Source organism: Ciona robusta, chromosome 4, assembly GCF_009617815.1.
Source record: "Ciona robusta chromosome 4, ASM961781v2".
In the NCBI taxonomy this organism is placed as follows: Eukaryota; Metazoa; Chordata; class Ascidiacea; order Phlebobranchia; family Cionidae; genus Ciona; species Ciona robusta.
The window spans coordinates 7,572,317-7,593,476 of record NC_143238.1 but is presented as its reverse complement, the minus strand read 5'-3'; the positions used below and the strand labels follow the sequence as shown (position 1 = coordinate 7,593,476).

The 21,160-nt window shown below is 39.8% G+C and overlaps 8 protein-coding genes across 11 annotated transcripts; 3 read left to right on the top strand and 5 right to left on the bottom strand.

The window, feature by feature from the left end:
* Positions 1–50: 50 nt before the first annotated feature.
* Positions 51–4,334, bottom strand: LOC149737296 (synaptotagmin-10-like). 3 transcript variants are annotated; one of them, XM_089876079.1, is made up of 11 exons: positions 4,197–4,334; positions 3,041–3,198; positions 2,520–2,651; positions 2,378–2,443; positions 1,974–2,107; positions 1,679–1,802; positions 1,223–1,341; positions 1,020–1,163; positions 852–972; positions 669–797; positions 51–250 (listed from the first exon to the last, which is right to left on the bottom strand). In XM_089876079.1, exons 2-11 carry the CDS (start codon positions 3,173–3,175, stop codon positions 176–178), a joined length of 1,179 nt encoding a protein of 392 aa, XP_089732205.1. In that variant the 5' UTR covers positions 3,176–3,198; positions 4,197–4,334; the 3' UTR covers positions 51–175. The 3 variants fall into 3 exon arrangements, with proteins under 3 accessions (XP_089732205.1, XP_089732206.1, XP_089732204.1); XM_089876080.1 differs by lacking the exon at positions 3,041–3,198 and having other exon boundaries at positions 4,197–4,304; XM_089876078.1 differs by lacking the exon at positions 4,197–4,334 and having other exon boundaries at positions 3,065–3,198.
* On the top strand, positions 4,290–6,763 carry LOC149737295 (uncharacterized). The gene is made up of 12 exons (XM_089876070.1): positions 4,290–4,416; positions 4,470–4,680; positions 4,923–5,029; positions 5,083–5,149; positions 5,201–5,327; positions 5,410–5,575; positions 5,634–5,805; positions 5,858–5,952; positions 6,005–6,076; positions 6,132–6,290; positions 6,343–6,508; positions 6,569–6,763. Exons 1-12 carry the CDS (start codon positions 4,315–4,317, stop codon positions 6,685–6,687), a joined length of 1,563 nt encoding a protein of 520 aa, XP_089732196.1. The 5' UTR covers positions 4,290–4,314; the 3' UTR covers positions 6,688–6,763.
* A 41-nt stretch (positions 6,764–6,804) lies between these two features.
* Positions 6,805–9,258, top strand: LOC149737294 (uncharacterized). Of its 2 annotated transcripts, none has more exons than XM_089876057.1 (2): positions 6,805–6,998; positions 7,142–9,258. In XM_089876057.1, exons 1-2 carry the CDS (start codon positions 6,940–6,942, stop codon positions 9,144–9,146), a joined length of 2,064 nt encoding a protein of 687 aa, XP_089732183.1. In that variant the 5' UTR covers positions 6,805–6,939; the 3' UTR covers positions 9,147–9,258. The 2 variants fall into 2 exon arrangements, with proteins under 2 accessions (XP_089732183.1, XP_089732182.1); XM_089876056.1 differs by having other exon boundaries at positions 7,124–9,258.
* Positions 9,259–9,435: 177 nt separating this feature from the next.
* On the bottom strand, positions 9,436–11,901 carry LOC149737293 (basigin-like). Its single transcript, XM_089876085.1, has 5 exons — positions 11,258–11,901; positions 10,885–11,063; positions 10,736–10,826; positions 9,764–9,877; positions 9,436–9,642 (listed from the first exon to the last, which is right to left on the bottom strand). The coding sequence occupies exons 1-5, from the start codon at positions 11,567–11,569 to the stop codon at positions 9,529–9,531; spliced, it is 810 nt and encodes a 269-aa protein (XP_089732211.1). The 5' UTR covers positions 11,570–11,901; the 3' UTR covers positions 9,436–9,528.
* A 145-nt stretch (positions 11,902–12,046) lies between these two features.
* LOC149737292 (SAGA-associated factor 11 homolog) lies at positions 12,047–13,763 on the top strand. Its single transcript, XM_089876086.1, has 4 exons — positions 12,047–12,421; positions 12,480–12,608; positions 12,691–12,818; positions 13,062–13,763. Exons 1-4 carry the CDS (start codon positions 12,344–12,346, stop codon positions 13,507–13,509), a joined length of 783 nt encoding a protein of 260 aa, XP_089732212.1. The 5' UTR covers positions 12,047–12,343; the 3' UTR covers positions 13,510–13,763.
* Positions 13,764–14,175: 412 nt separating this feature from the next.
* LOC149737291 (large ribosomal subunit protein uL23-like) lies at positions 14,176–17,236 on the bottom strand. The gene is made up of 4 exons (XM_089876093.1): positions 17,087–17,236; positions 16,659–16,818; positions 14,791–14,890; positions 14,176–14,361 (listed from the first exon to the last, which is right to left on the bottom strand). The coding sequence occupies exons 1-4, from the start codon at positions 17,100–17,102 to the stop codon at positions 14,200–14,202; spliced, it is 438 nt and encodes a 145-aa protein (XP_089732219.1). The 5' UTR covers positions 17,103–17,236; the 3' UTR covers positions 14,176–14,199.
* A 222-nt stretch (positions 17,237–17,458) lies between these two features.
* On the bottom strand, positions 17,459–18,571 carry LOC149737290 (uncharacterized). The gene is made up of 4 exons (XM_089876095.1): positions 18,407–18,571; positions 18,133–18,220; positions 17,856–17,938; positions 17,459–17,690 (listed from the first exon to the last, which is right to left on the bottom strand). Exons 1-4 carry the CDS (start codon positions 18,449–18,451, stop codon positions 17,556–17,558), a joined length of 351 nt encoding a protein of 116 aa, XP_089732221.1. The 5' UTR covers positions 18,452–18,571; the 3' UTR covers positions 17,459–17,555.
* LOC149737289 (chloride channel CLIC-like protein 1) lies at positions 18,470–20,994 on the bottom strand. Its single transcript, XM_089876067.1, has one exon. It carries the CDS (start codon positions 20,366–20,368, stop codon positions 18,563–18,565), a length of 1,806 nt encoding a protein of 601 aa, XP_089732193.1. The 5' UTR covers positions 20,369–20,994; the 3' UTR covers positions 18,470–18,562.
* Positions 20,995–21,160: the final 166 nt, after the last annotated feature.

Genomic DNA, 21,160 nt, shown 5'->3' with positions numbered 1-21,160 from the left:
TAGAATATTTGAAGGTCGTGGCGGGGTTAGAAAAATCTTGCTTTGACACGTTTTGTGCTGAAGAGTTTATTTAATATTAATTATGAATGAAAGTGCGAGGACATAAATATCACAAAGTTATTGTGCGGGTAAGTGCAGGAACATAAAAACTAAAAGGTGGGGTGTGTGCTGCTACCTAGCGGACAAGAATCCCATTGACGACGCGGATCCGCGATTCTGTTCCAACTTTCGGGACACGTAACGATATTGCCTGTGACGTCATAATAAGAAAGTGTTAACACAAAACACACAATAGTGACGTGATAATAGGTATTGTTACATATAGTGCAGTGTGATTGTGACGTTTAAATCGGAAATGACAACAAAGGCGTGAACTTTCAGTGACCTCGTGTTTCTCCTGGCGCCGCGAAAGAAAATTCGAAAATGTGAATTAAATCGCGCCCGTCGCGCTTCTGACTTATCGCGTGAAAGATCTGCAGTCACGTGAATTTGTTTGTTTCTAGTTTGAAGGTTTAACGTCTCAATGTTTGTTGACTACCAAGATTAAAGAAACCGTGGATTTGTTTCATTAATTACTTGACGCGTTTCGTAATTTCGAAGAATATTAGAAAAGATACAATTGTTATTTAATAGTTACGTCACAACCACCTAATATACGTCACAATCACCTTATTGACCCCGACCCTTGTAAAGATAAACTGTGGCATCTTATAAACCGCGTGCGCCGCCATGGCTTGTTTAAGTTCTTCACTAACGGCGTCGCTACTCCATCGACTTCGAACCTTTGCGTTGCCCCTCTGTGACGTAACAATAGTGAATAGGACGTCATAATACACACCGGAAGCACCCACCATGTCAGACAATCGAAAAGTTCCGGAATAACCGACGTCACAATCGAAATTGTCAAGATCAATCTGACATTCACCGAGATAATTATCCTCTGTGACGTCACAAACCACCAGCACGACGTACCTGAACACAGGGTTGTGATTGGTTGATACAAGTCACGTGGGTGTTACCTGCTAGGGAGTTCCCCTCTCGCAACCGGAAATTCAAAACTTTCGTTCCAATCACATGAAATGACGTCATTTCCTTGTTGGTGGGGGATTTTCGTGGTGGTTTTGTGAACGAAGGGGACTCCCGGAATAATAGCGCGGATTAATCTGAAATATAGAAATTAGATCCCGTATATTCACCCTCGTATTCATCCGCGCAAACTTACAACGATGGGTTCTGGTTCTTGCAATGTAGGTTCGTGACGTCATTAATGACGACACACAACGTCTGCGGCATCACATACGTCATCGTGATTGTTACGTCACCACCGATCGAGAAGTCCGTCTGTGACGTAACAATAGGAAATGTTTTAATGTAGGTTCGGTCAATATTTGAATTGTTATCAAACAAGATAACAAACAATGGCGGTTGTGACATCACAATCATAAACGATCACTTTCATTGTTTACATTTCAAATATTCTCACATTATGACGTCACAACGCAATCCTTTGTTGCGTGTCAACAACGGAAGTCATGAAATAATGGTGATTCATAAAACATCGACAAACAATGACGTCACAATGATTAATTAAAATCCGAGATCGTTATATGACGTCACAAACCACCATTGTGGCTCGTACGCGACATCTCGCGGTAACAATGATTGTGACGTCACAAACCTGCGGATGGAGATGGAACCATTTGTTGATTATGACGTCATAACAATCCATCTCAGCGACGTCTATGACGTGTTCACCTATGACGTCATCATCACCCAGACCATCGTCCGACCAAACAGACATTCTATGATGTCATAATAAACAACACAATTTTAAATTTGTCTCAAAATAATTAAAACAACGAAGAGAATTACATCAGCTACAAAACAACAATCGGTAAACTACTCTATAAGTAAAAGAAAATTTCTCCAATATATGTTTCATAAAAACTGAATAAATAGAAATAACAATCAACCTTATCTTAAGTGATGTCATCATGTCGTTTGTGACCTCATACATCATAACCTCGTTATAAATCGGGTCACGTGTGTTCCGCTTCACTGACGTTGATTTCTCGTCAATCATGTGACCGTCAACGTAGATGCCGACCTGGGGGTTGTCACAATAATGTGACATATTGATTTTTTATTGGTATGCCCTTTAACTGCCATTTGCTATCAGGGTTGTTGTTGTATAATATTCCAAACTTAGGCACCAAACCTGGGGTGGCAAGGTGGGCAGGCCAACCCTGGAATTTTCTACACTGCATTAATCAGTAAACATTACAACCAATAAGTTAGATTTGTTTCACAGGATTGTGCGTCTAACTATGCCTGCCATAGTGAAATAAGGTTGTCACAATTTAGTGTCAATCGTCACCTTAATGTACGGATCAGAAGCCGAGCCACGAAGATCTTTGGCCACCAAGTCTTGCGCACAAACCACCTGCAGTGTTGCCGGGTTAAAATTTGACCAGTGTTACCGAGACAAAAAAGTGTTGCCGAGTATAAAACTAACAAACCTTAACAAGCAAAACCGATTTCCCCGAAACATATTTGACAGCTGCGTTTATTTTTCCTTGGATTCCGTGGTTTGACTTCATGACAACCGGATCAATTTGTTTGAACATTCGTTTCAGCATGTACATATTGTTCTGCAACGAAAACTGGTCATAACTCGACAGTGGGCATGCGGTAGGCGGATGTTGCCTCCTTTTTTACAATAAAGACTTTTTATTAATGGCGAGGGTGAAAAAGTATTTTTGCATTAACAGGAATTGGATTTAAAAACGTTAATCTAAAAATTAAGTACTCCGAAATACGTAACAAACAGTTTAGTTCAACGAATGGTTTAATAATCTTAAAAGATAGTTATCGCACAAAATGACATCGTCAGTTTGTTATTCAAATATATTTTATCGGGTATATCCCAATAAATTACATGTGGAAAGCATTATTATAGTTGGTTGTTAACATACATCGTAAGAGGATTCTTCGCTAGCACAAGATAAATTTGTTTTTATAAATCATTTATATATAAAACCTTGACAGTGACCATGTGGCTTACCACGTCGCTTGCATGTTTATCCTGAACGTCAGAACTTTTCGGTGTGACGTCATAGTTTGATGACGTCACTTTTGGTTTCGGTTGAGTGACTTTAGAAGCTCCACTCCCCATTTTAATAAAAACACAAAATAAACCTAAACATGAACATCGGGTTAATATTGGTGGAATACACGGGTTTACGACCACGCTCTTATTCAAGTAGTTTTCACATACGACTTATTATCCGAATTTCACTCTCTTTTTTCACAAGTGGGCGCTCATTTTTTTATTATTATTTTCTGGGGACTTTTAAAAAACGTCGTTTTTGTGACATATAAAACGTGTATTGGTATAGTATTTCAATATTTAATAAAAAATCGTTTACTAACAGTTAGTTTTACAGTTTACACACATAAGACTTAAACCCCCAGCCCCCAGCCCCCAACCCCTAACTCGTGCTAATCACACACAAAAAAAACTTAAAAAAAACGTATTGCACTGTGCGGGACTCGAACCCAGTAAGAACGAAACAAAGAGAGTAAAAGACGGCACGTTAACCGTTACACCACAGAGCCGACTATAATAAACCGAACGAAAGAGCGTATATAACCTACCTAATTTGGGAAAGATGTTCTTACTAGTGTTTTATATATTTATAAAGGTATTTTCAGTATTTAAGTAATTTGTTTTACACTTATTACCAATTTAAAGTGTTTCTTTGTGTATTTTTTCAAAATTTAAAACTTAATCAGAGCGCCCACTTGTGAAAAAAGAGAGTGAAATTCGGATAATAAGTCGTAACTGTAGTTTTCACCCATAGCGTGTTTTAACGATTGTAGTTTCACTGCTAATTTCCTTCTCTTCGTTGTTTTAATTAATCTGATCTTTGTTATCGCATTCGAAGAGATAAGGGGTTATATTACCATAACCAATACGCTCAACTACTGACGAAACTTGCACACAAAACACAAAGATACAAAAAGTTAAAATTTAATCGAAGTAAATATTTGGCGTCCATGGTCACACGGAGTCGGTAAAATTACCTGACAACGTAAGTGGTGACATTGCCACGGAATAAAAAGGCCTTATGTAGCCAGGGGAGTAATAAATTTTAAGGTAAATACAATTAAAATATTTTTGTATAATATCTTACAGTTTTTAGTTTTTATTTTCTTTATTGCAACCAATATCCATTAGTGTTTCTATGTCCCTTGTTGCAACATTACTGATGCGATAACTTTCAATCATTTACTAAAAGTGGTTGAAGCGAGATGGCGGTTGGCAGTTCACACGCGAATGTTAAAGTGCCTCAGGCGAATTATGTCAAATATATTTTGGACACAATTCAAGGATTTGGGGATTCTATTGGTTGGGTGGGTATGACGTAACAGGACGTGACGTATGATGTGTGAATATTACGTCATAGATCGATGAAGACGCAAATGGAAAGGCTTATTCTTTCGCGAACATTCGAGAATCGATTTTGAAATGCGCGGACTCTCTTCATAGAGATGGTATACAAAGTGGTGACGTCATTGGAGTGATGTCACACAACACTCCTGATCAGAGGATTTTGGTTTTAGCTGCGATATATTGCGGTGCTGTTGTGTACCCATGCAATCATCTGTACACACAGGGTAATCCTATCCAAAGCTATTCAAAGCATTAGTTGGACGACTATTGGTACGGCCGCCATTTTGTGTCCAAAATACGGCGGGAAAGTGTATGTATTTGGTAATTTGAAGAGAAATTTTGACTTGTAATAAATTGTTGAAAATTTAAAACCATGAATAATGGACGCAAAATGGCGGCGTTTTCATGATCTCACCGTGACATTGCATTAATCGTTCACACGTCATCATCAAACATTTATATTCAGCTGAACTTACAAGAATGTTTGAGATCAAACAACCAGATGCTTTCATTGTTGCGTCACAATTCGTTGACAAAGTGAATGACGTCAAAGGGAAAGTACCTGAGGATAAAGTAAGTGACGTCATAATCATTGATACATACGTCATACGCTGATTCTTTTGCAGATTTACGTCATAGGGGAATCTAGAACACACAAAACATTCAAACAATTGCTCGACAATGGATCCGAAAGTATGACGTCATAATACACATTCATGGATAATCTGTTGATTGTTTACGTAGAATGCGACATTATGACGTGTGATGACGACACAACCATACTACTTATGCATTCAAGCGGAACAACAGGGACACCGAAGTTGGTTCAAGTCAACGGATATGCCTTGCTTGCCTCGCTTATACTGGCTGCGTATGTATATGTGACGTCATACGCAGTATCTGTGACGTAATATAAGTATCTGCATACCATCTATGACGTAACAACCATATAGAGCGACTTCGCAACACCAACGTTCTAGTATCGTATACGTTGTGTCTCCAATGTTTCATCTCGGTTCAATCTTCGCGACCCATGGGCTTCTGGTTCAAGGTTCAACTCATGTACTCGCATCCAACCCCACGGCCCCATCCATGCTGCAGGCTGTGCAGAAGTATAAGGTTGATAAGGTTGATATAAACGTTATAATATTATCATCGGTCCATTGTTTGATAACAGGTGACAAATATCGGCGCGTTACCTCCATTGTTGCTCGAAATCGTCAATAGTGACGTCACAAAGGATTATGACGTCACATCGCTGAAATCCGTGACCACTGGAGGCGCTCCGTCATCCGAAGAATTTAAACTGAAATTGAGAAAGAAATTGAACAACGCTTTCGTGGCCGAAGGTGGGTATTATGACGTCATAATTAGGTATTACGTCATTATGATGTCATATAGGGTACGGCCAAACCGAAGCCGGGATACTGACGTCATCAAATCCCCGATCAGCGAAGAACTCACAAGGATTTCTCGTGCCCAACACCACCATGAAGGTGACGTCATTGTGACGTATGTTTGATGACGTAACTAATGATTACATCACAGGTTGTAGATTGCACGACAGGAAATGACGTAGGAGCTGATGTTTATGGAGAATTGAGGTTTAAAGGACCACAGGTGACGTCATTTAAACTAAAAGTGACGTCAATATTTAATCTGTTACGTCATAAAGGTAATATCTCGCGGTTACGTCGGTAACGAGGAAGCGAACAAAGCTCTTTTTGATGACGACGGTTGGTTAAGAACAGGTGACCTCGGTTGCTATGACAACGAGGGTAATGTCTACGTCACTGGGAGGATTAAAGACGTCATAAAGTATAAAGGAGTACAGGTGTGACGTCATACTCACACATTCATACGTAATAATACAAGATTATATAAAGGTTGCACCCGCTGAACTTGAAGGTGAACTCCACAAACTGCCGGGTGTTGCCGATGTCGCTGTTGTTGGGGTGAAAGATGAAGTGGGGTACGGTGGGGAAGTCCCTAAAGCGTTCATTGTACGTAACGGTGACGTCACTGAGGATGGTGTCACTAGGTTCTTGAAAGGTGAAACAGTGCATTGTGAGTCATTATAATGTATTGTGACGTCACCATGGTTCATTACAGATCGATTGGCCGATTACAAACAACTACGAGGGGGAGTCGTGTTCGTGGATAAGTTGCCCAAGACACCGACCGGGAAAATACAAAAGCGGAAGTTACGTCAACCCGAGGAAGAAAAATAGAAATCCATGTTTGAAAATAATTGTGATTAATAAAGTTGATTGTGAGCACAAAGTAATGAATAAAATATCTAATTTTCGTGGTAATTTCTTTCCTCCCCGATTGCAAAGGCACGGTTCAGGGGATTTCCCGTAAATATTGTTTTCAAAACAAAGTAAAATATTTACCTTTATGTCGTCATAAATATGTTGAATATGACGTATGTATGACGTATCATCCTCGTGTTACGTCATTGAGTGACGTAGTTTGTAGAAATGAAGTTTTCTGTCGTTCAAAGTTTACGTTCTCGTGAAACACACGGAGTTTACTCCAGGTAAAATAAATATATCCTGTGTTTTCGTCTTTTCTTTAATCTTCGTAATCTTAAAGACAAATATTATTAATATGGAAATACCGTTAAAAGCATTGACCCCCCAAACAAATATGTTATTTAAATAGAATTACCAACGTTGTCAGGCACCCGATACCAAGGTGTGGAAAGATGAGATCTCGGTTGTTTTGTACGATCCCCACAAGGCTGGCGTTCTCACTGAAAGATATTGTCAGCGAGCATGTGTTGATGGAGGAAGCACATGTGTTCCTTGGGTTCAGCGGGGACGGGGTGTTTGTGATGTCATACACAGAAAGTTTTGAGGCTTTTAACCAATCAGGTTCCACCTCGTACTCGTACCGACTTCATTGGTGGAAATTCAAGCAAAACCAACCAATGGTGAAAATAAGGTCGGTCTTGTTGTTCACAAACGAAGAAATCCTGAACAATTTAAAACTCAGTTACATTGAATGGCCAAATATCAAATCGAAGGTTGTTATTTACGGAATTTGTCGGCACACAGGTAATTGTTACATCACAGTATCGTCGATTCCATCCACTCAACCATGCGATAACTGTGACGTACAATCATGTTGTTTGGATCATTCGTTCGTGGCCCACATGAAGTTTTCGACGGTATCGACTTCCGCGCCCGTTATATCGCCCGTGTGTTTCAGTATCGATGATCTGATGATTTTGAACATGGGTCATTCCATCGGGGTGATAAGCCTCGGGTTGCTCACTCACCAAACACAGGGTGGGTTGCCGTTAAGCTCCATCAAAAACGCAACTTTCGAGCAAAAACTTTCCGAAATCGAGGAAATGAATATTTCGCAAGATCCATCGTGCATGAGCGCAGACGACAATTATTTTGTTCGATTCTCAGAAACTTTTAATCTCGAATGCGAAGATTCGTCGCAAAGTATTTCAGAATGTGACTCACAATCCATGGTTATGGCATCACAACCAACAGTTATGACATCACAATGCAGTGCAATGGACGAGATGGGGAATTCCCAGTTCTGCAACTGCCCCGATGACACGATTGACCCCTACGTCGACCCCGAACCTAAAAGTATCGTGCTACAAGCTAAACATAGAAATAACATTGAAGACGAGAATTGTTGTTGCAATTATATGACATCATCAAGGTGTGTTGTACATAACAATCGTCATTGTGATGAAACAAAAGCAATCAATGACAATTGTTCAACAATCAAAACAACCATAAAGAGGTTGTGTTCTTATTGTGGCTTCAAGATAAGACCCGTTGCCACGCAAAGTGACAAACCCCAGACCTTCTTACACCCAACCCCCCCAAATAAATCACCAGGAAAATCGAAACTTGTGAAATTATCTTCGTTTATGGAAATGAACAAAGACCCAGCATCGAGCCCATCAGCAAGCGAGAGTAGCGGGAGCATTTATTGCATCGGAGACGCATCACAATGTAATAAACCAACTAATTGTCGCAAAACTGACGGGATCGTTACTTTCTTCGAGACTTTATACACCTCCAGATTCAGGGTTCGAAACCTGGATATACCGGGCGATGAAAACGGGTTGTTTTGCGGCCCCGTAACTTTCCAAGGTGTTTCCAAAGCACAGTTGCACCCTGTTAGTTGGGACAAAATCAAAGTTGCTGAAGCGTTTAGTCAACACCTTGTGCTTGACATCGAGCATGTGATATTCGACGTTCTGCGTACTCGTTGCTACACGACTTATAAGTTCGGCCACCTCATAGACTACGACGTACAAATCGTCGAAACATCTTCAAGCACACGATCCGTAACTTTATCGGTCATCGCGTTGCTTAACGTAGCTCCTTCAAAAAGGAAAAACAAGTTCCAGGATTCACAAAAATCTGAGTTCCGTAAATCGCAACAATTTCAATTCTTCCTTTGTTGGAGTGTACAGACGGGTCGTTACGAGGTTGTGGCGGCTACACCATTGTCGGCTTATTGCGAGAAAACAAGGGGAAAATGGGACGTGGGTTGGGTGGTCGGAATGAAAAACTCGATCCAGCGAGCGTGTGGGATCCCATTGTCGTGTCACAGAGGTGTTTACGTCCTCGATAATTCATCCGTGCTGCAAGGAAGGTCGTTGTCGTTGCTGTGGGATAAAAATCACATCATCGCACTCCGGAAATAAAAGTTCCACAGAGTGTGTGATGTAACAATGCCCATTGTGACATCATCAGTTATATTGTTAGCTTCAATGATTTTGCGTTTTGTTTTTTAAATAAAGTTGTTTTTACCTCAAACTGTTTCTTTCTAATATTTGCCGTGATATTATAACAATGTATAGGGAAGGCAAGACACACATACCTGTGAAACAAATCTAACTTATTGGTTGTAATGTTTACTGGTTAATGCAGTGCAGAAATTTCCAGGGTTGGCTTGCCCACCCTGCCACCCCAGGTATGAAATAATAATAAAGATAAAAATTTTATAATTTGTATTCACACAACAACAGCAACGGTAAAATTAACGACATTTAAACTAACTGCATTAACTTTAATTATTTCTTATATTTATTTATAATTATTGTTTGGGCTTCTGTTCCTCAGTTCAACCCCTTCATCCCGTGACTTCAACGGAACCTCAGATTCATCTTTGTCAGTGATTCCCCCAACTAGGGAAGCTTTCTGCAGCATGGAAATAACATTATTAAAATCGATATCACATAAAAATAATAATGAGTGTAGAAGAGCTTCTGCAAATGATTTACCCGACGATTTCTTCCACACATAAAGATAACATACCAACCTTTTTGCTATGTTTCTCATAAATAAATATAAGAGTGATCAGAACGACGACTTCGGCCACAATCCCAAGGAACGGCCACAAAGCTGCGAGCCGATCTTTTACTCTCATTAACACCTGATGTGGAAGGGAGGGTTATTGGGGATAAGATAATTTAAGTTATAACACAGGTGTCCTGTTTAATACACCTTATCTTTGCATGGTGGGGCAATGGTAGCAGCAATAAGCCTTGAACCCATTACCTTCAAGTATAATGCAAATGGCCGCCATTGAGCCATAGCAACAAATATTCAGCACCCCCCCCAAACCTCAACCCCCCCCCAAACCTTCAACCCCCCCCAAACCTCAACCCCCCCAAACCTTCAACCCCCCAACCTTCAAACCCCCCAAACCTTCAAACCCCCCAACCTTCAAACCCCCCCAAACCTCAACCCCCTCCCAAACCTCAACCCCAACACAAACCTCAACCCCCACACAAACCTCAACCCCCACACAAACTTCAACCCCCACACAAACTTCAACCCCCCCCCAAACCTCAACCCCCCAAACCTCAACCCCCCAAACTTCAACCACCCCCAAACCTCAACCCCCCCAAACCTCAACCCCCCCAAACCTCAACCCCCCAAACTTCAACCCCCACACAAACTTCAACCCCCACACAAACTTCAACCCCCACACAAACCTGAACCCCCCAAAACCTCAACCCCCCCACAAACCTTAACCCCCCAAACTTCAAACCCCACACAAACTTCAACCCCCCAAACTTCAACCCCCCACAAACCTTAACCCCCCCAAACTTCAAACCTCAACCCCCTCCCCAAACTTCAACCCCCCCAAACTTCAACCCCCCCAAACTTCAACCCCCCAAACTTCAACCCCCCCAAACCTTCAAACCCCCCCAAACTTCAAACCCCCCCAAACTTCAAACCCCACACAAACCTCAACACCCACACAAACCTCAACACCCCCACAAACCTCAACTGTTGAATTCCCGGCAACATTTTCCACCTCGCACTCGTAGTACGCTTGCATGTCATACGTCATGTTTAAAAACACAATCACTGATCTATGATGAAACAATGGTTATTATGACATCATCACCACACAATAATGGGCATTATTACTTTTCACTGGTGGTTGTGACGTTAACATTAGGATTGCTCTCGATATCGAAGGCTGCAGTTTCCGAGTTTTCATCTTTTTTCTTCCATTGATAATGGGGTGGGGGATATGAACCTTCACTTATGCAAATTAACTTTCGATTGTTGTCACCCTCGTTAAAAGTCACGGAGTGTCGAGTGTTCTGATGATTGTTACATCATAATAATGGTAGTTATATATGAGAATAATTGCTTATTTCATAATTATTCTGTTTGCAAGGATTTACAACGATTTTTGTGCTAATTTATTAACATTTAAAAATGATTATCAAAGAACTGGAAATTAGCAAAGTTTGGTAGAAAACCCAAACATAGTTGATTGTTTCTGGCAACTTACCTGTATGACAGGGTTGGCAAGGTAAGCGACTGTGATTTCATTAACGACCGAACCGTTCACCAAACTTTCATATTCACCAACTTCCGATAATTTCGTCAAGTTTAGCGACAATTCCTTCGAATCTAAAGTCGTCTCCACGCCGACTGAATTCGTGAAATTCCATGAAAAATCATCGTTTGCCGACAAAGTTGAAACGCCGGCGTTTATCGTGACGGGGTTCGTCGCCCCAACTTTTGACGACATTACCACAACTTCCGCATAAACGCAACCCGAGAATAAAATCAAATTCAAGCAAACTTTTAACCAATCCATTTTGTCTAAACTAAAATTTTGCAAAAAACCAACAAATTATAAACATTGTAATTTTAAACTATAAAGTGACAAATAAAAGTTACTGTAAATATTTACAACTATAAATAGTTTTAATTATAAGTTAGCAAAACAATAATTGGTTGGAATGGTAATAAAACAAACAACTAATTAGCGCACCGCTTACAAACCAAAGCTTCCAAAATGTTGAAACAAAATATTGAATGGGCGTCGCCTGCAACAAAGGTTTCGAAAAATCGATAGAAACAAATCAATAATAACAAAAACGACCATTCTAGTTAATTAAAATATTGCGTGATTGCAACAATTAACATTAAACAAACACGACGACGAAAAACGCGTTCGGTGCAAAATTTACTGCTTTGGATTTAAAGAAAAACAAAAAGACAATCCCTTTTTTCTACGAACAAAGCAAAGCGATTGAACCGTAACAATTAACCTTTCTGACGTCATAGTGCACTTTCTTTACGAATAGAAAGGTTCTCTCGATTTGAGAATTTTGATTTCCTGTTGTAATTAATTTTTGCGACCAATCAGGTTTTAGCAATTAACGAAAATAATTATTTCCTAAGCGAGGACCAAAAATGTCGTGGCCTGGGGTCGAATTTATTAAAAAAACAATATTTTTTTACGTTTTAAGCAAAAATTTTAATTATTTTAAACTATATTTTAGTTTAAATAAAATTTTAAATAAATCTAAATAAAAAATATTTTGCAGCAAAAAGAATTTCGTGCAACAAATGTTTATTTAATGTAATGGCAGATTTGCAAATGTATGCAGATCATTTTTTGAATGAAATCTTAAATGAAGCTGTATTAGGGGTTGCATATGAAGTAAATATTTAAACTTGTGGTAAAATATGAATATTTATTTCAATAAATATATTTTCAGGCTCACCGTTCCCTCACCAAAGGAACTTTGTTTATTGATGACTCAGATGAAGGAGACGAGAAATATAAAATAACAATCGAAAAAGGGTTGGACATATTTGGGCAACCTATATCTGGATCAAAAAAAACTGTAAAATATATAATTTAACTTTTGTTGTTTAAGTAATAATAAGGATCGCAGTAACATCTAACATGTCTATGTTTTGCTTCAGGTTGAATGTCAATGCCCAAACTGCAATCGCAACATGGCAGCCAGCAGGTTTGCCCCACACCTGGAGAAATGCATGGGTATGGGACGGAACTCAAGTAGGATTGCCTCGCAAAGAATCGCAAACAGCGGGTAATTATTGTTGTGACAGGTTGTTAATATTGTATGTGTCCTTGGGCAAAACACTTAACCACGATTGCTCCAACTCAGTGGTCACTTATGTGTTATCTTAATTGTCAGCCACGCAGAAAATAATCACCCACAAAGTTACATACTTGGTAACTTGTAAGCTGGCACAAGATGTATGCTTATTAACACATAATACATACCCTACATTAATAAGTTACATTCGTTCACACCAATTATTATTTACAGAAAGTTTTCATCGACGATAAACGACAGCGTTGGAGCTGATGAAGAGCTCGACGACGACAATGATGTCGATTGGTTCGCTTGCGAAGCGAACCAGCCAACCAAGAAGTCAAAGAAACGCAAAGCTGAGCGGGGTAACGGCTCGCCACGGACCTCAAAATCTATTTTATCAAAATCTCGTTCCACGGTCACGACCCAGTCGTGCGTGGCCGGCCAATCAAAAGCATTCGTTGATCAGAATGACAACATTGACGTTGTACACGACACACGTAGCGATAATATTAACCACACGGTGACTTTATGGGAGAAACACATCAACGCCACATTGACGGGGAACGATGGCGGAAAGTCACCCGCAATGCATGCTGGGAATGTTATTATTAAGAAAAAGAAATCAAAACATAATTCATCAAAAAAAAGTAAAAGACGACAAATCGTGGATTTGCCGTAAATGTTTCCTTTGTTATCGTTGCTTTGCTATGCAAATGATTCATAGCTCCAGTGTTTTCTGTTTAACATAAAATGAAATTGTTCTTCTGCCATGAAGCATCTATTCCTTTGTTATATTTACTTTTTTATTTTCCGTTTTGCAACACTGTACTTCACAAATGTTGGTACTTAATGCTGACACCAAGTGGGCATTTTCTGTTGACACCACATTCATTGTGAATTGTGATGTCATAATAAACTATTTATTATACACCAGCGATTATTGTCTTAAATTATTTTAAACTTTAAAAATTGAATCTTAAAGTACAATCAGACGTATTCAAATTTCCAAACTCTGAAACTGGGCTTTATATATTCTATGTGGGTGAGGATGCCATGGGACCTAAATAAGTGACCCATTTATCCTCGCATGGCGGGTATAACACGGGTGTTCTGTTGTGCCCGCTTACAAGTTACCACATATGTAACTTATTTATCCTCACGTTGTGGGGCAACGACATTCGTTATAACACGTACACCTCCTGTCTGCTGAGTTCTGCATGACTGACAATTTACTCAACTTATTAGTAACCACTGCGTTCGAACAATAGCCAGTGGTTTCTTCTGCGGCCTAACGCTCTAAAACAGGAATGTTCTAGTGTACCTTTAGGAAAACATCAAACAATACTTGTTGTTTTTATTTTATTAACATTTAGATGATCCCGATCTTATTAGCGACATCTAGTGCGTCGTAGTCAGGGGCGAGTTTGACGTACGCCTTCTTCCTTCCATCGGGCCGGATAAGTGTGTTCACCTTCGCGACGTCGATGTCGTAAAGTTTCTTCACGGCTTGTTTGATCTGAGGCTTGTTGGCCTGGATCGTCGCGCAGGAATATTATATTTATATATTAGGATACAGTATTAAATAAATTAGCAACAAAACAACAGTCGTTAAACGTAAAACACGAGTAAAAATTACTTGGGTAAAAGTGAGAAACAAAAGCGCGACTGCTAAACCCAATGAAAAATAAATAATTACTTATTAATATTTTATTCAATCACTGATAAAAATACCTTGGGTGTCGCAGACAATATTCATTATATAACAACAACGTCACCGCGTCGTATTTAACCAACTATGCAAACACCACGAAAGCCTCTTTCTCAATAACCTTGCAACAAATAACATGCACAGATGGAGCCAACCAACCTTCACATTATACTAACACCACACAAACATATTTAGTTGCCCCACCATAGCTTTATTCACAAACCAACAATAAACTTAGTGCCAACCCCCCACCTTAAGATCCACAATAAACACCAACGTATTGTTGTCTTCGATCTTTTTCATCGCACTTTCCGTCGTAAGTGGATGTTTCACCACCGCAAACTGGTCCATCCTGGGTAATGACATCATAATAATAATAGTGACATCATAAACAATGTTATAATTAGGGATGTGCTGAAGTTGAAAAAGCTCGGGTTCGCCGAGCGCCGAGCTTCAACGAAAAGCTCGGCACGAGCCCGAGCACCTATGACGTCATCAAGGAGAAAGGCGTACGAGAATGCGTTCCTATTCAGCCGAAAAGCGCCGCTAATCAAAATAATACAGAACACGTGGTTTGCGGTTAAAGACGCGTCTCGCTTTTCATAATTCCTACTGTTGCAAAATGTAAAATTCATACAAAAAATATTTAATTAAAAAATTATTTATAACTGTTACAGCCAGTGGCGCAACTGACAAGTTTCTACGCATGTTCATCTTGGATAATGTAACGATTATTTACGTCAGAATAAACCTTTACGATCGTTACATCACAAACGAGATTGTTGGAAAACAATCGTGTTTTATTCGCTTCCATACGATCTGTAGTTTGTGTATAATTTTTGTTTCTGATGATTAGTTTAATGCAGGTAAATCGCGATTATGTGAATTTTAATTGGTGCAAATATAAGAGCAAGTAGCGACGCTATCAGTAAATTGGAACCAACATAAATTGTAATATGATATTACAAAGTATCGTCCCGGTCGAGCTTGGACAGAAGCCAAAAAACATCGTTTGATGGCGCCGCACGAGAACCAGAGTTTCATTACGTCATTTTTCACGAGAATAAATTCACAACGATTGCTTCGTTTGTTACGTGTGGAATGTATGCTACCGCATGCGTCTTCCTTTATTTCATACGCCGGCGCAGAGTGTAAAAATGTGACGCTGATACACGATGTTTTGATCTCGTGGTTGGTTGGGCTGCCCAACTTGGGCAGTGGGCACATTCCTCCCGATTGTTATATTATAAAACGTCATAATTAATAGTTACGTTGCGATAGGACACCTGACGTAACAATTGAATGAAAAATTGTTCTAATTCCAAGCGAAGGAATGTTATATTGAATGCAACGCGTGTGTGTGCGTCTTAGCACTTTCTGGCTGCGTGCGTGTCTGCGGTAAAGGTGGCTTAGGGGTTGCAAAACCCTGTGGTTGCAAAACCGTGGTTGCAGCAATTTATATTATTTCATTATAAAAAAGTTTAAGAGTTTTTGGCTTTTTATTTAAAATGTGATACGAAAACATTGGGCGCTCGTGTAATTCGACACCTGCTGTAATTCGATACGGGCAAATTCGCTGACGTTGCGATTCGTTACTTGCGAGAGAGCAAATTCACAACGAACGAAAAATAATTAAAGAGAAAGCTACGCTGACCAGTCTCGTTATCTCTTAGTAGCTTCACTTTTTTCATTTTTAATATTTTTCGCTCTCGCGTGCAACATTATAGCATAAGGCTCGGCGCTCGGCCCAGATTTCAGCCGAGCGCCGAGGGTCAAAAAAGAAGACGCTCAGGCACGAGCTTTTGAGTTCGGGCTCGGCTCGGCACATAATATTCATATTGCTAAATAAATTCAAAGTAACAACATGGGAAAAGATTACTTGCAAACAAACATTAAACAAAAAGTTGTTTATATTTGTACAGCAGCAATATCTGAACAATTGCAAAAAAAGCTGGTCTTATTGTAGAAATTCTATTTTTCGTCACAACATTGTTTACACTTGTTGAAAATAATATTCAGCAAATTTTCTTGCATATCGTTTAGGTTATAAAAAAAGCAACAATAAACAAGTTGAAACAAAATAATAGGTACCGGAGTTGAAAAAAAACAAACAAGCTTACTTGTTGCGTTTGGCGACACTTTTCCTCGGGTATTTTGGAGCTCGTGGGAGTTTGAGCGTCTTTGGGAGCCGGAAGTGAACGCTCTTGCGGAATTTCTTTTTACGATGGGAATGAAGGCCCTTTAACACGGCTTTCTTCGCGCGTAACGCTTTCTCTTTGGCTGCGGGGTGATAGCAACGTTATTGTGGAGAACAAATGTTACTTTTATTATCGTGAAAATTCCGAGTTACCATGTGTGTAAATTTGTAATTTCTGCTCTATAGGCGAGTCCTTAACGGCGTTGGATGTAACAAGAGCAACTTTGAAATCGATATATTACCGATTCAGGGCCGCTAACACGATAACATACTTACCAACTACAATATAACCCTCCTAAACCCCTCCAATACCCCATAAATCGCCCCATATTCCCCTGAAATCCATCTTACCTCCACCAACCGCCATCTTGTTTTCATGAAAAGATTTCGTCAGCGTGGATTGCTCACACCTGCCTCTGGTGGTGCGTATTTATGGTACCCGCATCTAATACAGACATCGTATAAACCTTTACTGCGCTATCTATGTGAGACCCCAGGTAAAAATACCTTACAAAATATAACCCCCTACCCTGCACATATTTTTACTCTTATACTTTGTATAATGTCACTTTAGTAGGAACGACGGTAGTTGTATCCTAACTAAATATAACATTGGATTTGATAAACATCAAATTTCCTTGTTCCATCAGTTAAAACATTCAAAATATCCTGGTCACTGCAGTATAGCATGAACATCCTAACTAATGAAAAAGAAACACAATATTTGAAATATATTCAAAAAAATTTATTTCGCAATAAATATGAATTGGCCCAAACATAACTTATAAATATTCATTTGTTTTAATAAATTGTTCCTAAATTACTTCTTGAACTCAAGGAACCACTTCACGTTATACAAGAAACACAACAAAGTAACGACCGTAACCATCGGTATCAAAATGTTGTCGTATTTCCCCGACATATGGACTGGTAGTTTGTGTTCGATCAATTGTTTCTGTAACAATGGTAGAAGATTGTAAGTTTTATCGCTTTAAATAAGGTTGCAAAGATTAATATAATTAAAACAATGAAGAGAAGGAAATTAGTGGCAAAATGACAGTTGCTAAACACAACATGATTAAAACTACTTTAGCAAAATAAAAGCAACAATTATACAAACCAAATGAAACTCTTGCAGTTCATGAAGTCGCGGGAAATGAACTTTTAATTCTTCCCTCGAAGAAATGGCAACTCCGGCATAATCTAAATAGAAATATTATATCATTATTACTTCATGTTGCTAAGTACCATGGCTCCGAGGGGGTGCCAGGTTTAAGGCTCATTGCTGCCCCTTATTGTGGGCAGTTGCAATGAAAATCAAGTCTCATTAATTCAGCAGATAAAAAAATATTAATAATTTGACGACAGAAATATTTAGAAACAACAATGACACATACCCCCGGAGCTTTGAGCACCGCCAACTTTAGCGGATTGTGTGTTCGCGTTGGCGTGAAATATCGTGCTTTCTTTCACCGGCTTCGTGTTCTGTATAAGAAAGTTGAATTTAATCATAGGCACCAAACCTGGGGTGGCAGGGTGGGCAGGCCAACCCTGGAATTTTCAACACTGCATTAATCAGTAAACATTACAACCAATAAGTTAGGTTTGTTTCACAGGATTGTGTGTCCAAGTATCCCTGCCTCCCCTGTGTTAACCCACAATACCACCCACCTTGGCTGCGTTGACCAACTGTTGCAATCTTGGCATCAACCTCATGTTTACCTAACCAACCAACTACAAGTAAAATACAAACATTATGATATTCACAGAAATTTAACTTAAAAATTTCAAAGCAAAATATTAAATAAAAAAGCGTCAAAATATTGCTTAGTCCTTGTTGTTTTGTGATGACGCGGCAGCTTGTTGTCCGTGTCGTTTCGGATGAGTATCGTCGGAACTTACAGGGCGTGGCACGATTGTTGCATCACAAACGAACCCAATGTCACGAACAATATGATTGTTATCCATTATGACATCATCATTACAAACATGACTTGTATCGGTTTGGGGGATTTCCTCAACTTGACACGGGCGGTTGGAATTTGTCGGGAAAATATCGGAGAAGTCGCCGGTGGCGTGGAGGTCGTGTTCAGGGGCCTGGGAGTTGGAACGTGGGAGGGGGTGTGTCGGGGGTTGGGGGCTTGGCGGGGGTTGGGTGGGTTCACTTGGGTAAGGTAAGTTGGTGAGTTCAGCAGGGTAAGGTGGGGGGTTGTGTGCAAATGGGGGTTGGTTGGGTGTGGGGTGGTCAGTATCATCAGGGAGGTCGTTTAACGGTGTTCGAGGGGTGCGTCGTCTTACCCCAGGTGGCGGGGTGGGTTGAGTAGCAGCAGGTACGGGTTCTTGAGGGGTCTGGGGGTTAGGGGGGGCATCACGATTTGATCGGAGTCCAATCGAAGACATTATGCTCCGTAACATCCCTGGTTCGTTATTATTGGTTGGTCGTCTTTCATTCAATAACTCCTGAATCGCATGCAGTTGATGTCTGTTGTAGTTATCAAGCATTTGTTGCATGTGTTGTTGTTGTTGTTGTTGTTGTGGGGCGATCTGGAATCCCGACCAGAACGGAAGGTTCAACGTCCATGAATACCCGAAGCAGACGGTGAAGAACATGAGCACGGTGAGCATGCAGATGATGATGAAGACGAACGCAGGGATCCAAAGTTGAAGGGGAAGTTGGGAAAACATGTTTTTGAAAGTTAGACTGAAACTTGTTCCGATGTGGGTTAGAGGCTCGAGTAGAAACCGGGTCATTGTTACAGCGATGATTTTTGTGGGGGGAACTTTGACAAAGGGGGAGATTATAAAGTTTTCATGGTATTGAGTGCATGGGTCTTTCGCTGTGCTGAACATGTCACGAAATGTTTGCGTGAAAGCTTCTACAGTTGTAAGTTTGCGCATGGATTGTTGGCAACTTTCGGGGATCTTGGAAGATTCACTTTTGTGTTCGGCTAACGTTACCTGGTACTCATGTATGTACGTCATTATGAAACTTTGGATTAATAAAAGAACCAGCAGTCGTTTAAACTGAGTTGCCCACGATATCAGGCTCACAAACTGGAGTGTTAAAGTTGCAACAATCAACAACAACAAAACGCAACACTTTATCGCGTCGTCAATTGAAAGATGAAAATATTCCTCAAACTTCAATTCCCAACTTTGATCGTCAGCGTGTCCAGTGGAAATAGTTTTGAACGAGTTCTCAAATACTTTCATTACATGTGGAATTGGAATGTCGTTTTTATCTTCAACATAATTCGACAAAACTTCCCAATCGTTTTCGTTTAATTCAACCAATATTTTATAATGTGTTTGTGCAGGTGGTATCCCGACGTTACTTAGTTGTGATCGATAAAATCTCATGATGCGTCCCATGAAAATATGATTATAAGTTTTCATATCACCATCTTCATTCACGGTCGTGGTACGATCACTGCAGTTACATTTCTTTAATATTTCATTCTCATCCAAACACTTCTCGCAAACCACCTCGGATTTGGGGATTTGTTTCGCGACCGTTTGTTCCCCGAACATATCATGGGGGTCGCGCCAATTGTCGTGTGACGTGTGCCAATCGTCATCTGTCGCCGCCACAACCATGGACGCAACAAGTATGATGTGTATAATATATTTCATACCTTAATATTATATATTACCACTATAATCCTATCAAAACAACGATTGCGATATATTGATGTCGCCAGTTATATTTCATAGCTTAAGGTGCTAATGAAGAATCCTCCCCCCCCACTTTATTTGCTAACCCCTAACACACGGACAACTCTAAATACCACAATACAGCACATAGACGCGAACATCTGTGTATGTGCTCTATATAACATGATGTTCGCGTGTACATGCTGTATTGTGGTATTTATAGTTTTACATGGGACTATACAAAGAAGAAAATATTTTCCGCTAGAGGCGGTAATTATTTAAATTAAAAAATACGGAAAAACGAACAAAACAGCACTACAAAGTGTTAATAAGTGTAAAACAAATTAATTAAATAATAAAAATACCTTTCTAAATACATAAAACACTAGTAAGAACATATTTCCCACATTAGGTCGGTTATATACGCTCTTTCGTTATCTTTGCTGTCGTCGAGTCTGTGCTGTAGCGGTTTGCGTGCGGTCGTGAACTCTCTTTGTTTCATTTTTACCGGGTTCGAGTCCCGCACAGTGGAATACTTTTTTTATTTTTATTTTTTCAAGTTTTTTTTGTTTGACGAGTTTGGGGTTAGGAGTTGGGGGTTAGGGGTTAGGGGTTAGGGGTTAGGGGTTAGTGTTAGGGGTTAAGGGTTAGGGGTTAGGGGTTAGGGGTTAGGGGTTAGGGGTTAGGGGTTAGGGGTTAGGGGTTAGGGGTTTATATCTTATGTTTATAAACCGTGAAACTAACTGCTTCCCATAAAATAGAGAAACGAAT

Excerpts from the sequence above, each read along its gene's own strand:
- LOC149737296 (XM_089876079.1), bottom strand. The coding sequence starts at position 3,175 with ATGGGGAGTGGAGCTTCTAAAGTCACTCAACCGAAACCAAAAGTGACG. Across the intron at positions 2,108-2,377 it reads CTTCTGATCCGTACATTAAG|GTCGGCATCTACGTTGACGG; the intron begins GTGACGATTGAC and ends GACAACCCCCAG. Across the intron at positions 1,342-1,678 it reads GGTTCCATCTCCATCCGCAG|ACGGACTTCTCGATCGGTGG; the intron begins GTTTGTGACGTC and ends GTTACGTCACAG.
- LOC149737295 (XM_089876070.1), top strand. The coding sequence starts at position 4,315 with ATGGCGGTTGGCAGTTCACACGCGAATGTTAAAGTGCCTCAGGCGAAT. Across the intron at positions 4,681-4,922 it reads CAATCATCTGTACACACAGG|CTGAACTTACAAGAATGTTT; the intron begins GTAATCCTATCC and ends ATTTATATTCAG. Across the intron at positions 6,077-6,131 it reads TGAGGTTTAAAGGACCACAG|GTAATATCTCGCGGTTACGT; the intron begins GTGACGTCATTT and ends TACGTCATAAAG.
- LOC149737294 (XM_089876056.1), top strand. The coding sequence starts at position 6,940 with ATGAAGTTTTCTGTCGTTCAAAGTTTACGTTCTCGTGAAACACACGGA. Across the intron at positions 6,999-7,123 it reads ACACACGGAGTTTACTCCAG|AATTACCAACGTTGTCAGGC; the intron begins GTAAAATAAATA and ends TTATTTAAATAG.
- LOC149737293 (XM_089876085.1), bottom strand. The coding sequence starts at position 11,569 with ATGGATTGGTTAAAAGTTTGCTTGAATTTGATTTTATTCTCGGGTTGC. Across the intron at positions 10,827-10,884 it reads GTCACAACCACCAGTGAAAA|ATCAGTGATTGTGTTTTTAA; the intron begins GTAATAATGCCC and ends GTTTCATCATAG. Across the intron at positions 9,643-9,763 it reads ATGAGAAACATAGCAAAAAG|AAAGCTTCCCTAGTTGGGGG; the intron begins GTTGGTATGTTA and ends TCCATGCTGCAG.
- LOC149737292 (XM_089876086.1), top strand. The coding sequence starts at position 12,344 with ATGGCAGATTTGCAAATGTATGCAGATCATTTTTTGAATGAAATCTTA. Across the intron at positions 12,422-12,479 it reads TATTAGGGGTTGCATATGAA|GCTCACCGTTCCCTCACCAA; the intron begins GTAAATATTTAA and ends ATATATTTTCAG. Across the intron at positions 12,609-12,690 it reads TATCTGGATCAAAAAAAACT|GTTGAATGTCAATGCCCAAA; the intron begins GTAAAATATATA and ends GTTTTGCTTCAG.
- LOC149737291 (XM_089876093.1), bottom strand. Across the intron at positions 14,891-16,658 it reads AGTGTCGCCAAACGCAACAA|GATGGACCAGTTTGCGGTGG; the intron begins GTAAGCTTGTTT and ends GTCATTACCCAG. Across the intron at positions 14,362-14,790 it reads TGTTTATTGTGGATCTTAAG|GCCAACAAGCCTCAGATCAA; the intron begins GTGGGGGGTTGG and ends GCGACGATCCAG.
- LOC149737290 (XM_089876095.1), bottom strand. The coding sequence starts at position 18,451 with ATGAGGTTGATGCCAAGATTGCAACAGTTGGTCAACGCAGCCAAG. Across the intron at positions 17,939-18,132 it reads CGGTGCTCAAAGCTCCGGGG|ATTATGCCGGAGTTGCCATT; the intron begins GTATGTGTCATT and ends ATTTCTATTTAG. Across the intron at positions 17,691-17,855 it reads AACTGCAAGAGTTTCATTTG|AAACAATTGATCGAACACAA; the intron begins GTTTGTATAATT and ends CCATTGTTACAG.
- LOC149737289 (XM_089876067.1), bottom strand. The coding sequence starts at position 20,368 with ATGAAATATATTATACACATCATACTTGTTGCGTCCATGGTTGTGGCG.